This window comes from Cherax quadricarinatus, chromosome 6 (genome assembly GCF_038502225.1).
Source record: "Cherax quadricarinatus isolate ZL_2023a chromosome 6, ASM3850222v1, whole genome shotgun sequence".
In the NCBI taxonomy this organism is placed as follows: Eukaryota; Metazoa; Arthropoda; class Malacostraca; order Decapoda; family Parastacidae; genus Cherax; species Cherax quadricarinatus.
The window spans coordinates 18,579,379-18,595,142 of NC_091297.1; the positions used below are offsets into that span (position 1 = coordinate 18,579,379).

Genomic DNA, 15,764 nt, shown 5'->3' on the forward strand with positions numbered 1-15,764 from the left:
AAAATGAAAGGGGGTAAGGCAGCCGGGATTGATGGGATAAAGATAGAAATGTTAAAAGCAGGTGGGGATATAGTTTTGGAGTGGTTGGTGCAATTATTTAATAAATGTATGGAAGAGGGTAAGGTACCTAGGGATTGGCAGAGAGCATGCATAGTTCCTTTGTATAAAGGCAAAGGGGACAAAAGAGAGTTCAAAAATTATAGGGGGATAAGTTTGTTGAGTGTACCTGGTAAAGTGTATGTGTAAGTGTGTGTAAGTGTAAAGTGTAAAGTGATTTCATCATTGCTTAGTTAATCTTAAGTTAATTTTAAGCCAGCCCGTAATGCTATGCATAGTATAAGTGGCTTTGGCATACTGCTCTTACCTGTATTTGTTGTACCTCTGTATGTGTGCTCAAATTTTTAAATAAATAAATAAATAAATAAATAAAGAATTAAGAGTAAGACGGAGAATAGGATAGCAGATGAACAAGGAGGCTTTAGGAAAGGTAGGGGGTGTGTGGACCAGGTGTTTACAGTGAAACACATAAGTGAACAGTATTTAGATAAGGCTAAAGAGGTCTTTGTGGCATTTATGGATTTGGAAAAGGCATATGACAGGGTGGATAGGGGGGCAATGTGGCAGATGTTGCAGGTGTATGGTGTAGGAGGTAGGTTACTGAAAGCAGTGAAGAGTTTTTACAAGGATAGTGAGGCTCAAGTTAGAGTATGTAGGAAAGAGGGAAATTATTTCCCAGTAAAAGTAGGCCTTAGACAAGGATGTGTGATGTCTCCATGGTTGTTTAATACATTTATAGATGGGGTTGTAAGAGAAGTAAATGCGAGGGTCTTGGCAAGAGGCGTGGAGTTAAAAGATAAAGAATCACATATAAAGTGGGAGTTGTCACAGTTGTTCTTTGTTGATGACACTGTGCTCTTTGGAGATTCTGAAGAGAAGTTGCAGAGATTGGTGGATGAATTTGGTAGGGTATGCAAAAGAAGAAAATTAAAAGTGAATACAGGAAAGAGTAAGGTTATGAGGATAACAAAAAGATTAGGTGATGAAAGATTGGATATCAGATTGGAGGGAGAGGGTATGGAGGAGGTGAATGTATTCAGATATTTGGGAGTGGACGTGTCAGCGGATGGGTCTATGAAAGATGAGGTGAATCATAGAATTGATGAGGGGAAAAGGGTGAGTGGTGCACTTAGGAGTCTGTGGAGACAAAGAACTTTGTCCTTGGAGGCAAAGAGGGGAATGTATGAGAGTATAGTTTTACCAACGCTCTTATATGGGTGTGAAGCATGGGTGATGAATGTTGCAGCGAGGAGAAGGCTGGAGGCAGTGGAGATGTCATGTCTGAGGGCAATGTGTGGTGTGAATATAATGCAGAGAATTCATAGTTTGGAAGTTAGGAGGAGGTGCGGGATTACCAAAACTGTTGTCCAGAGGGCTGAGGAAGGGTTGTTGAGGTGGTTTGGACATGTATAGAGAATGGAGTGAAACAGAATGACTTCAAGAGTGTATCAGTCTGTAGTGGAAGGAAGGCAGGGTAGGGGTCAGCCTAGGAAAGGTTGGAGGGAGGGGGTGAAGGAGGTTTTGTGTGCGAGGGGCTTGGACTTCCAACAGGCATGCGTGAGCGTGTTTGATAGGAGTGAATGGAGACAAATGGTTTTTAATACTTGACGTGCTGTTGGAGTGTGAGCAAAGTAACATTTATGAAGGGGTTCAGGGAAACCGGCAGGCTGGACTTGAGTCCTGGAGATGGGAAGTACAGTGCCTGCACTCTGAAGGAGGGGTGTTAATGTTGCAGTTTAAAAACTGTAGTGTAAAGCACCCTTCTGGCAAGACAGTGATGGAGTGAATGATGGTGAAAGTTTTTCTCTTTCGGGCCACCCTGCCTTGGTGGGAATCGGCCGGTGTGATAATAATAAAAAAAAAAATTGGGATGTTTGAATGTACATGGATGTGGTTTAGATGATAAGAAAGAGTTGATTGTGAATGAAAAGGAGTTGGATGTCCTGGCTCTGAGTGAAACAAAGTTAAGGGCTCAGTGATTTTCAGTGGGGAGAAATAAATGTAATTAGGTCAGATGTATCTGAGTGTTAGAGCTAAGGAAGGCATATGGGTAATGTTGACTGATCAGCTATAGAAGGAAAAGTGGGAATATAATTGTATAAATTCAAGGATTATGTACATGAGGAAGAAAGGAATGTAGAGGAGAAAGAGAGGTTTTGAGAGATGTTAAGCAAGTGTTTAGGGAGTTTTGAACCAAGTGGAAAAGTAATTGTTGTGGAGATCTAAATGCTGAAGTGGGAGAAACTGTTGTAGAGGGCATAGTAGGTAAGTTTAGAGTGTCAGGGGTAAATGGGGGGCCTTTAATTGAACTTTGTATAAAAAGTGGTTTGGTAGATAATATGTATTTTAAGAAGTGAATAAATAAGCACACAAGTTATTTTATAGAGCATAATGACAGCAGTTTATTAGACTCCTAATAGATAAAAGGTTGATGGGTAGACTTCTGGATGTGCATGTTTTAAGAGGGGCTACAGATATATCAGATTATTATTAAGTTACAGTGATAGAGTGAGAGTTGGAAGTAAATGGGGTATGAAGAGAATGTCATTAGTGAGTAAGAGAGAAGTGAAAGTTTATAAATTAAAGGAGAAGGTAGTTAGGGTAAGATAAACCATACCACAGGCGGGGTTAGAACCCGCGATCAGTGTCTCAAAACTCCAGACCGTCGCATTAGCCACTGGGCCAGCTAGTCCATAGTATGGTTTGTTTGCAATCATGTCATTACAATTTCATGAGTCATGTAGGGTAAGATATAAGGAACTGTTGGGAGAAAGATGGGATAGTGAGGGGTATAGGTCAGGGCTACTCAGTTGGCAGCCTGAGGTCCAAATCTGGACCTTCTGAGTGTTCTAGTTGGGCTGCAGGCTTCAGGAGAAAGCTTAGTTAAATAACAGCTGTTGCCATGTTCAGGATCAGGTGGTGCACAAGAGCGGGATTAATGCATTATTCTATCGGAATGGAATGCATACACTGAATGGAATACTGTATTCTAGCATAGCTCAATAGTGATATTTTCTTCCAGTCAGTGGTAATTCATATTGGTAATTATCACTTATGCATTGAAGTTGACATTTTTGGAAAGAGAGTTTGGCCGCATATGGGCTGGGAAGTCTGGCGACCCTGGTGCAACTTTCAATCAAGAAATATTGATGTCAAACCATCATTTCACTGACCACAGATGGAGCTCCTGCCATGGTTGGTCGAGAGAGGGGACTAGTCGCAAGATTAAAGGAAGATAATCCCGACATGATAACTTATCACTGCATTATCCAACAATCAGTACTGTGTGCCAGTCTGGGAGATGAGTATGGTGACCTCATTGAGATTATTATGAAGCTAATAAACTTCCTTCGATCAGCATCAGCGCTACAACACCATCTACTCCAAAGCTTTCTAACTGAGGTCAATGCATATTATGATGATTTACTTCTGCACAACAGTGTGAGATGATTGAGGAAGGGAAGGGTTTTGGAGTGATTTTGGGCAGTCACAAAAAAGTTACAGGCTTTCCTCACGGATCAAAACAGTGTGAAAGCAAAGACATTTTCTGATTTTTTGGAAGATGACAAGAAAATGGAGAGTGTTGGATTTTTGACAGACGTAATGTCACATCTGAACGATCTTAATGTTAAACTGCAAGGGGAAAAACACACGATCTTCAACATGATCTCAACAATTCAAGCTTTCCAAAAGAAATTGGAACTTTTCACTAACAATGTTTGGAGCCAACTTTTACATTTCCCCAGACTTTTGGAGCAACATAATGATGAAACAGATACTAAGTATGTCTATTTTATTGAGAAGCTGATCAAAAATATCAAGTTACACTTTGATGACTTTGTTCTTGGAAAACAGTTGCTGGTGTTCTTTCAAAACCCCTTTCTAGTGGTGGATATCACAGAATTCTCAGTCGAAGCAAAACAAGCCTTCAAATGGGTAGATGTTGCAAAAATTCAGCTGAAACTCATTGACTTTCAAGAGAATGTGATGCTGAGACAAGTACTCTGTGATTGTGCACCAGAAACATCTTGATCAAAGGAAAGATCCAGTGCAAATTTCCCAACGCTTCACAGATTAGCAGTCCAGATTCTCAGTGTTTGGGTCCACCTAGTCTGTGTTCTCAACTATGAACTTCGTGAAGAACAAGTTCCACTCCTGTATGACCAGTGAACACCTCCTCCACTGTCTTTGACTAGTTATTGCTCCATTAGTACCAAGATTTCAGGAATTAACATGAAGCAAGTGTCATTTCTCTCACTAAACTAGCATAACAGAAAAACAGTACACAGGCACACATACATGATACAAAAACAACTTACCTACAATCATGCACAGATTACACCAGTGTTGTTGATCTTCACATGTTAAAATTCAGAATTTTTTTTTTTTTTTTAATAAAACTTCAAATTCTGTTGTAGTGTAATTTTTATTATATACCATTCTGTTAATCAGTATATATATTAATTTTTCAGTTTGAAAACTCCATTTAAACCAATTTGATTAAAAAATCCAAAACTTGTTTGATATAATGTAAAAATTATTTTTTCATACTATCTTCATATTTTGTCAATTTTTATAAGATGAGGATTGAAAATGAATTTAATAGAAAATGGTGAGTACACTGACCTATACTCGGATTTGTTGCTTTTCTTGATTGCATTTAAAAAATATATCCGGACCTTTGCATACATTGGTACTTGTCCAAGTGGACCTTTGCTCATACTGGTTGAGTAGCCCTGGTGTAGGTAATGGGGAGAAGGTTGAAGAGGTATGAGGTGGGGTTAAGTTGGTTGGGTTGGGTTGGGTTAGGTTAGGTTAAGTTAGGGTTGTTAGGGCCAAGAGTCTCTTGCAGTCCTTTAATTAAAACAAGAATATGATGTGTCACATCCTGACTACTGTAGTTGAATTCAAATTTATTTTTGAAAGAGTAATGTATAAATTATCATAAAAGCCTCAAAGAACTGTAACATTGTTAAGATTATTCACAAAATACCCACACTTTCAAAAAGAAAGTAAGACAACATTTTGGTCTATCCTGGACCATGGTCAAGAACTTTTGTCATTGTCTTGACAGTGGTCGTAGACTGGCCAAAATGTCATCTTAACATTTTTTTTTTTCTGCAAGTGTGGGTATTTTATGAATTGAATCCTAAGTATGGCACCTTTCATGCCAGAGATTAGATTTGGTGTGACTGCCTTTCATCTCGCATAGAAAGCATAGCTTTTTACAAAGGCAAATAGGTGTTCCTTTGCTCTATGTTCCTTAGAATTATATTGTATATTTTTCCAGTATATACTAGTTAAGGATCTTTACTGTATATAAAAATGCATGTGGTTTCTGTACAGTGATGTATATTTAAATTTTTTCCATATACGTACTTATAAACAATATAGTCCATTTTTCATGAATTTTGCATAGCTTACCAGAATGGATGATGAACTTAGTGCTGTTATGCATTAATTTTAACACTACATAAGTGAAAAATTACTTTTATAAAATTGACATAGTGGATGACTTATAAAGGTCTACATATGCTTGTCCTACTAATACTCAGGTTGTGGCAAAATGTGAGGAATGATGCTGTGAATGGTATGTGTCTAGGAATGTAGTGAATGTGGGCACAATAATAGGAAGTGTTCTGCCATGTTCTGTGGTGCCACTGCTTTGTGTTGCTAAAACAGTAACTGTAGTAACACTGGTCCTGTTGCTCCTTCCTCCTGCCCTCTCCATCCCTCCTGTGTGGGTCAACAACAACTATAGACTGGAAGTGAGCCCAGCTGAGCCTGCCCGTGTTCGAGCCTTCTCTGTGGGGTCACGAGTCAGTCTCAGGCTTGCAGGTGGGAGAGCTGGCCAGGTGGCAGGTGGTGCTATTGCTGCCACATCTGTTTCTGTCACCGAATTCTCTCCCTCTATTAAGGAGAAGGGCAAACAAGTGAAAAGCAAGTCAACAAGGTAGGGATGCTATCTCTGCACAGTACCAATTGATGTACTTTAGGAGACCTTGCAGCAGACAGAGGTATATGATTAATAACTCTATGGGATGTAATCTTCACAAAGTGTCAAGAGTGTTCATGTGTGTCTCATCTCTTGGGATTTATGATCTGGTTATTGTCTGATGGTATGTGTTCATTTAATATCCTAAAGCCAACTATAGCTTCACAGTGAAGCTTAAGATTTTGAGTAGGAATTGATATCCATGTACTATAAGCTGAAGTACAGTAGTGCTTTTTATTATGTACTTTTTTATAGTACACTTCTCTTTATTATTTTTCAAATTTCAAGACACTTATTGAAGTTTAATTTGATCTTATTTGTGAAATATAGTTTGCTTGCTCTAATAGTGATGCCTAATTGTTACCCACAACCACAGTCACTTGTTAATGGCATGAATTGTGCTCTTCTAAACATATTGCTAATCCTGTTTAAATGTGATAATGTGTGTGTGCACACATGCGTATGCATGTACTCGCCTAATTGTGGTTGCAGGGGTCGAGCCATAGCCCCTGGCCCTATGCATGTATATGTGTGTGTACATAATAAATCTAGTTGAAAATGTTTGTCTGTTAACTCAGGTAAGTTGTAAAATGATATTGGTGGTAATACGCTGCAGCAGAGGAAAGATAGTCTTAGCCGAGAGATCACTGAATTAGAGCAAAAACTTTGAATGTCATACCTAACAGAAGTACAAAGGGAACAAAGGGCCATACAGGACATTGCAAGAAACCCAAAATATTTTTATTCCTATGCAAAATCCAAGCTAAGAACTACCTGTAGAATTGGACCATTATTGAGAGGAGATTCATATACTGATGATGAACAGGAAATGAGTGAAATCCTAAAAGAACAGTATGAGTCAGTGTTCAGCAACCCACTAAATAACAGCAAGGTAGAAAATGCAGAAATATTTTTCACTTCAGCAGACGCCCACGCAGACCAACTAACTGACATTAGTACAAATCCCATAGATTTCGAAAAAGAAATGGACAACATGCCCACTCATTCAGCACCTGGACCAGATTCATGGAATGCTCTGTTTATAAAGAAGTGCAAAGTAAAATTAGCATGAGCCCTCAGTATTCTTTGGAGAAAGAACTTAGACCTAGGTGAAATACCGGAGGCCTTAAAGAGCACAGACATAGCTCCTTTGCAGAAGGGAGGTACTAGAGCACTAGCTAAAAATTACAGACCAGTAGCCCTAACTTCTCACATCATAAAAATCTTCGAAAGAGTGATGAGACGGCAGATTACAAATTTCATGGACCAGCATAACCCCAACCAGCATGGTTTTAGAGCAGGACGATCATGCCTGTCACAGCTGCTGAACCATTATGACAGAATTACAGAGGCAGTGGAAGACAACCAAAACGATGTGATTTACACAGATTTTACAAAGGCATTTGACAAATGCGATCATGGCCTGATAGCACGCAAAATGAGGGCCATGGGCATGAAAGTCCCTATGGTAGAGGACACTGAAAAAGTACAGAAAGACATAAGCAGGGTTTTCCAGTGGGGAGTGGAGAACAACATGACATTCAATGGTGATAAGTTCCAGCTGCTTAGGCATGGAAAGAATGAAAAACTCAAAGGGAACACTACATAAAACTCAAGAGGGTCACCAAATAGAACGAAAGGAACACATAAAAGACCTGGGAATAATTATGTCAGCCGACCTTCCTTTTAACCCTTAGACTGTCAAAACCCCAAATCCTGAAGTGTCCCCTGATGTTGAAAAATATTCGAAAAAAACAAAATTTCTTGTGAAAATGTTAAGATTATTTTTCTGATTGTTTTAAGCCCCCAAAATTTATTTTGCCATCAGTAATTACCAAGATATAGAGGCATAAAATTGGCAGAAAATGAGCCGTGTATGGCAACAGCGGCGAATGCCGCTCACCCGGTAAACTTTTTTTTTTACTCCCATTCGAAGGTATCTTGCTTTTTCCACTACTTTATTTTTTTCAGGTAAATTATGTGGCTTGTGAGACCAGAGTAAGGTGCAATGTACATATATACATTCGTTGTATACAACACAATAAGCGCACAAACATAATTATCAATATATTGTTTACAAGACTTGTATACACAAACAAGCAATACAAAAAATTGTTTATTACTGTTTCTTTCAACACACCGGCCGTATCCCACCGAGGCGGGGTGGCCCAAAAGGAAAAACGAAAGTTTCTCCTTTCAAATTTAGTAATATATACAGGAGAAGGGGTTACTAGCCCCTTGCTCCCAGCATTTTAGTCGCCTCTTACAACACGCATGGCTTAATGAGGAAGAATTCTGTTCCACTTCCCCATGGAGATAGGAGGAAATAAACAAGAACAAGAACTAGAAAGAAAATAGAAGAAAACCCAGAGGGGTATGTATATATATCCTACCATCATGTAAAACAATTACAGGCTTTCGTTTTACACTCACTTGGCAGGACGGTAGTACCTCCCTGGGCGGTTGCTGTCTACCAACCTACTACCTAGGTTTATTACTATTGTTCTATAATATATATACAAATGTGCAGTCACTGGACATGTTCCTAGAAGTTCTGCAGCTTGTGGAACTCTTTGAAACATGGTTTCATACACAGTGGTGTTTTACACTCCTCACACATAAAATGAGTGTCTGCATTTTTTTTTTTTTTTTGTATGTGCACAGACAAAATGCCTCATCTGAGCAGTTTTCTTCATAGTAGTAGTAGCAGACAGTTGTGTTAGGTAGTTATCCTAGGTAAGTGTGTCATCATTCCTTCCTACCTACCTTTCTTTGTCTTCATTCTTTATTTATTCATTCTTTCCTTTCTTCTGGTTTCTATAATATATACACACATATATAGTCACTGGACACTTTCATATAACTGCTATTAGCTTCAGCAAGTTTGTGTTGTGTGGACTTCTAAATGTGCTGAGTCAGCTGTCAAAATGACATATTGTATCATTACTCATTCCCCCTACCGCCTATCAAAACAGTGGGGTCAGATGCTCGCTTCCCCTCCATCCTCCTACCTAATTATCTTTCTCCTTCATTCTCCCTCATTCTCTTCCTCATTCTTTCCCTTATTCTCTCTCTCATTCTTTCTCTCATTCTCTCTCATTCTCCTTCATTTTTCTGGTATCCTGAGCAGTGCTTTTGGTCACAAACTCCTGAAAACCATGAAATTGATCTTCACCGATACTTCCATCCATGTTAGAGCATCACTTGGGAAGAGAAGAGTCCCAGATTTGCCAGGAGTCAGATATTTCTTACTGCTAGGCATGATGAACAAGGACTACTGAAATGGCATTCCCACAGTGCACCACTGGCCCCCCGATTTTTTTATATGGTGCACACTGACCATGCAGACCCATTCTCTCGCATGTGGCCTACCAGCATTTTCCTGCTTGATTTGAAGCCGCTAGAATTTTGGCATATTAATACATCAAACACGGTGGCTCATAAGACGTATACAGTGGACCCCCGCATAACGATTACCTCCGAATGCGACCGATTATGTAAGTGTATTTATGTAAGTGCGTTTGTACGTGTATGTTTGGGGGTCTGAAATGGACTAATCTACTTCACAATATTTCTTAGGGGAACAAATTCGGTCAGTACTGGCACCTGAACATACTTCTGGAGTGAAAAATATCGTTAACCGGGGGTCCACTGAATATATGACCAAAACAGTCAAAGGGTTAAAGACCACAAGAAGACAAAGATCATGACAGCCAGGAAGATGACAGGGTGAGTATTGTGAACTTTCAAAACAAGGGAAATAATGCGAATGGTGACACTCTTCAAATCGCTAGTGTTCCCTCATTTAGAATTTTGCACAGTGCTGACAGCCCTATTCGAAGCAGGAGAAATATCAGAGCTGGAACAAATACAGAGATCGTTTACTGCTCACATTGAGCCAATAAAACACCTAAATTACTGGGAGTGCCTTCAAGTCCTGAACATGTACTCATTGGAGCAGAGGACAGAGAGATACATGATAATATATACAGTGGTCCCTCGTTTTTCGTAATTAATCCGTTCCTGGAGCTGTTACTATAAACGAAATTTACGATTTGCAAATCAATTTTCCCCATAAGAAATAATGTAAATACAATTAATCCGTTCCTGACACCCAGAAGTACAGTGAACCCCCGCATAACGATCACCTCCGAATGCGACCAATTATGTAAGTATATTTATGTAAGTGCGTTTGTACGTGTATGTTTGGGGGTCTGAAATGGACTAATTGTTGCGAATAAGAAATTTTTTAAAGAACTTCAGAATGTGGCCTGTTACCATTTATTTCTTATGCAACAAGATTTTTGGATCCAAGTTCTTTAAATGTCTTTTAGAGTCTAGGGGAAATAATTTCAACTGGGAAACTCCATAGAATAATATTCAAATTTATTAAAGTATTTAAATACAATACTTTATCTTCTCTTTGTAGTTAATTTAACTTAATACTTTGTACAATAAAATTACCATATACATTTAGTTCCAAATCATGGAAATGTCATATTAATAAGGAAGTTTAATTATTCTTCCTGTATCTAAGTCCTCATTAATATTTACGTCTCTTTCTTAACAAGACTGTAGACTCAAAATACAAAAGGTACAAGATTTAACAAGACCTTTGAATCTGGCCATAAAGTATCTATGGATTACTGAACTGACCAAGAATATAAATATCAAAAGAGTCTTTCAAAGTAATGAGGAACAAAGTGAGTCAGCTCTATAGTCCAATTCTCAAAACCATTCAACTGTACACCGTAAGAGCCAATATACGATCAGTTGTCAGGGCTAGAGCTGGGAGCAGACTGACTACTTGCCAGTCTGTTGAAGTGTCGTCAGGTTGGATCAGCTGAGCCACGTCAGCCAGCCGGACATAAACAACTGAACAATTCACCGGATGGTTCCGAGACTTAAACTCTATACAGTGGACCCCCGCATACCGTTGGCATCACATAACGTTAAATCCGCATACCGATACATTTTATCGCTAAGATTTTGCCTCGCATACCGCTAAAAAACCCGCTCAACGCTATTCGTCCGAGACGCGTCTAATGTGCAGCCTGAGCCAGCCTCACATGTTCCGCCGGTGGCATTGTTTACAAGCCAGCCTCCGTGGTAACATCCAAGCATACAATCGGAACATTTCGTATTATTACAGCGTTTTTGGTGATTTTATCTGCAAAATAAGTGACCATGGGCCCCAAGAAAGCTTCTAGTGCCAACCCTGTGGTAAAAAGGGTGAGAAATATTATCGAAATACTGTGGTACCATGGTCAACTGCTGATGCTGCTGCTGCTGTAGCACTGTCAGCTGCTGCTGCTGCTGCTGTAGCACCATCAGCTGCTGCTGCTGCTGTACCACCATCAGCTGCTGCTGCTGCTGTAATACCATCTGCTGGTGCTGTAGCACTGTCAGCTGCTGCTGTAGCACTGTCAGCTGCTGCTGCTGCTGTAGCACTGTCAGCTGCTGCTGCTGCTGCTGTAGCACTGTCAGCTGCTGCTGCTGCTGCTGTAGGTGTGGCTTATTGAGAATACCAAGAAACAATTAACCCCAGAGGGTTAGCCACCCAGGATAACCCAAAAAAGTCAGTGTCATCGAAGACTGTCTAACTTATTTCCATTGGGGTCCTTAATCTTGTCTCCCAGGATGCAACCCACACCAGTCGACTAACACCCAGGTGAACAGGGAAAAATGCCTGGAACTAGTGCTCATATTGGTGAATTAAAAGACAGCAAAGGTTGGTTTGAGAGATTTAAGAATCGTAGTGGCATACACAGTGTGATAAGGCCTGTTCTGGAAGAAAATGCCAAACAGGACCTACATTACTCAGGAGGAAAAGGCACTCCCAGGACACAGTGTCTCATCAGTCATTGCTGCATCTTCAATAAAGGTAAGTGTCATTTATTCTTCATTTAGTAGAGTAGTACATGCACAATATATATTGTGCATGTACTACTCTACTATTGTGCATGTATCCTTCTCTTTGTGTGTAGGAAAATGTATATTTCATGTGGTAAAATTTTTTTTTTCATACTTTTGGGTGTCTTGCACGGATTAATTTGATTTCCATTATTTCTTATGGGGAAAATTCATTCGCATAACGATAATTTCGCATAACAATGAGCTCTCAGGAATGGATTAATATCGTTATGCGGGGGTCCACTGTATACACAAGAAATCCTACCTAACCATAATAGTAAAATAATAGTGATAATTACAAAATAGTGATAATAACGATAATAGTGATAATAACAATAATACATGTAGTGATAATACCATGGTATTTTTCATATATTAACAGATAATAATATAACGCCGAAAGTCTCTATTTTAGCTATAAATGGGGACTTTCACGCTATAATATTAAGTGATGAACATATGCTCTTACAATATTTAAATAACACAGGATGACCAATTTCAAAGATATAACACCTTCCCCGTACGACAGTAGGTCGCAGTAGGGAGTTTGCAAGCGTCCTTGGTAATATCTCCTTTATAGTAAGCGTCCTCTTGGTAAATAAGGCAAGTAGTACGACGGAAGAATGGAGAAACAAGAACTCGAACAGCATGGTCATTTGCCAGAGGATGAGCTTTTGGAACAATGGCCAGAAGAACTATCTGGAGTGGCTTCCATCACAATTCGAGAATAGGAGTCTCGGACATGACTGTCAGGGTCATCCATGTGTACTTAATACTTCGTCCCATCAACGAAACGGCTTTCATAGTCATACTGTCAATATAAAAGAAAATTATTAACAAAATTATATAATATACATATAAATTAGGCTCTAAGAGTACTCATTTCTTAACTTTACATTTTAAGGTATACATTTTTTTTTCAGGGGCGAGAAAGGGCATCAGCAATTATGTTAAGGGATCCACTTAAGTGTTGAATACTAATCGGATAAGGTTGGATCCTCAGAGCCCACCTGAGGATCCGGGTGTTCTTTGATTTCATAGAATTAATATAAATTAAAGGGTTGTGATCAGAAAATACCATAATTTTATGGGGGGGAGGTTCCCAGATAAATGTCAAAATGTTCCAAAGATATTACTAGGGCAAGAGCTTCTTTCTCTACAGTGGCGTAATTCTTTTGGTGACGTTTCAACTTTGAAGAAAAATAAGATATAGGATGCAAAATATCAGTAGAGGGGGATTTCTGAAGTAACACCGCCCCCACAGCATAACCGCTAGCATCGATGTGTAAATAGAAGGGTTGATTAAAGTCAGGACTTTTCAATATGGGTGACGAAGAAAGCAACTGCTTCAACCGATTAAAAGCTATCTCACAATCTTTCGTCCAGCAAAACTTCATCTTACTACTGGTTAACTCAGTAAGAGGAGATGCAACCTGAGAAAAATTAGGACAGAAATGTCGATAATAACCAGTCATTCCAAGGAACCTCTGTATAGACTTTCTATCTTGAGGGATAGGAAACTCAGCAATGGCCCTAACTTTTACATCAACAGGACGTACCTCACCTTGACCTATACAAAAACCGAGGTATTTAATCTTGGCTTGTCCAAACTGACTCTTGGCTAAATTTATGGTGAAGTTGTACTTTTCTAACTTCTTAAATAAGGTTTCCAGGCGAATTAAATGTTGCTCCCACTCATTGCTATATACGTATAACAAGATCATCTAGATATGCATCCACTCCTTCTAAATCATTGGTCAGCAGGTTCATCAGGCGCTGAAAGGTAGAGGCCGCGTTACACAACCCGATAATTGAATAATCCTCCTTGTATAGTAAATGCGGATATTTCTTGGGCTCGCTGGGTAAGCGGCACTTGGTAATAGCCCCTTAATAAATCCAGGCGGGTGACATAGGCGGCTCCTGATACTCTGTCTATTAGATCATCAATACGGGGTAGTGGGAAACCATCTGGTACCGTGAGAGCATTAACCTTACGATAATCAGTGCACATTCTAGAAGTTCCATCAGGCTTGGGAACTAATATACAGGGCGAGGCCCACGGACTTTTACTCCGTTCTATGAGTCCATGGGACAACAAAAATTCTACTTCTTTGTTTAATGTTTCTTGTTTGAGTGGACTTGCCCTATAAGGTGACTGTTTACAAGGCTTTGCTCCTTGTACTAGCCCCCCTTAAATCAGGGATAATCACAGATAGCACTACAGACCACTACCCTACCTTCCTCCTGACAAACATTAATAAACCACCACTTGAATACAACAAAGTCTCATTTAGACTCCATGACGAGGCCTCAATAAGGAAGTTCAAAACTGACCTAGAGATTGTTGACTGGCCTACAGAATTCTCCAAGGCCAATGGTATTGATGACTGGACAGACATTTTTCTTAACAAATTACTTAGACTATACAACAAACATTGTCCTATAAAAACGAAACAGATCACAAACAAACGGCTTGGTTGCCCATGGCTAACCAGCACCATTCTGAAATCCATTGACAAGAAACACCAATATGAAAAGCAATATAGACAGGGCTTAATACACAAAGATATTCTTAAACACTATTCATCAGTTCTCACCAAAGTAATAAAGAAAGCCAAACAACTATACTACTCCAGTAGATTCACAGACACTAGAGGAGATATAAAAAAGACCTGGAAAACACTCTCTCAGACTCTAGGGACCCACAAACTGAAAAAAACCAAGAATATTGTCCTAACTAAACCTAATGAAACACCACTACATCCCACTGACACAGCTAACAAGATAAACGACTTCTTCTCAACCATAGGATCTAATCTCGCCAATAAAATCCCACATACTAATGCCCATGCCGGGGACTACCTAGATGGGAATTTCCCAAATTCCTTCTATCTTGCACCAACTGAGCCCTCGGAAGTCACCGAGATTATAAAGTCACTTAAAAACAACTCTGGGAATCTGTCTAATGTCCCACCATTACTGTACAAGCGAGCGGCCCATATCCTTTCGCATGCTATTTCATTACTTTTTAACAAGTCACTAGAAACTAGCACCTTCCCGAAACTACTCAAGATGGCAAGGGTTACACCAATACATAAAGGTGGTGACCCTACAGACTTAAACAACTATAGGCCAATATCAAACTTATCATTGCTATCAAAAATCTTTGATAAACTCGTGCACAGGAGACTATATTCATTTATAACAGCACAAAACATACTCAACCCCTGCCAGTTTGGATTTAGGAAAAATAAAAGCACTAATGATGCAATCATAAAAATGCTAGATGTGCTTTACACAGCATTGGAAAATAAGGAATATCCACTAGGAATTTTTATTGACCTAAGAAAAGCTTTTGACACAGTAGACCACGACATCCTACTCCACAAACTTGACCATTACGGTATAAGAGGCCATGCGCTTGCTTATTTCAAATCTTACCTTACTAATAGGTATCAGTATGTTACCATTAAAGACACAGCATCAACAACACGGCCACTTGATACTGGAGTTCCGCAGGGAAGTGTCCTTGGTCCCCTGCTCTTCCTCATATACATCAATGATCTTCCAAACGTATCCCAACACCTGAAACCCATTCTCTTTGCTGACGACACGACTTATGTCATCTCTCACCCTAATCTTGCCACCCTCAACACCATTGTTAACGAGGAGCTGATCAAAATATCGACTTGGATGACAGCCAATAAACTTACGCTTAACACTGACAAAACCTACTATATTATGTTTGGTAGCAGAGTAGGAGATGCACAAATTAACATTAAGATTGACAACACTCTAA

General features: G+C 39.4%; 1 protein-coding gene across 1 annotated transcript in view; it reads left to right on the top strand.

Moving 5' to 3' along the window:
• chico (insulin receptor substrate 1 chico) overlaps positions 1-15,764 on the top strand; it is a gene marked incomplete in the record, with an annotated part of 785,196 nt that overhangs the window by 720,595 nt on the left and 48,837 nt on the right. Inside the window, 1 exon segment of the mRNA XM_053781624.2 lies at positions 5,819-6,010. Coding sequence (XP_053637599.1) covers positions 5,819-6,010 — 192 coding nt within the window.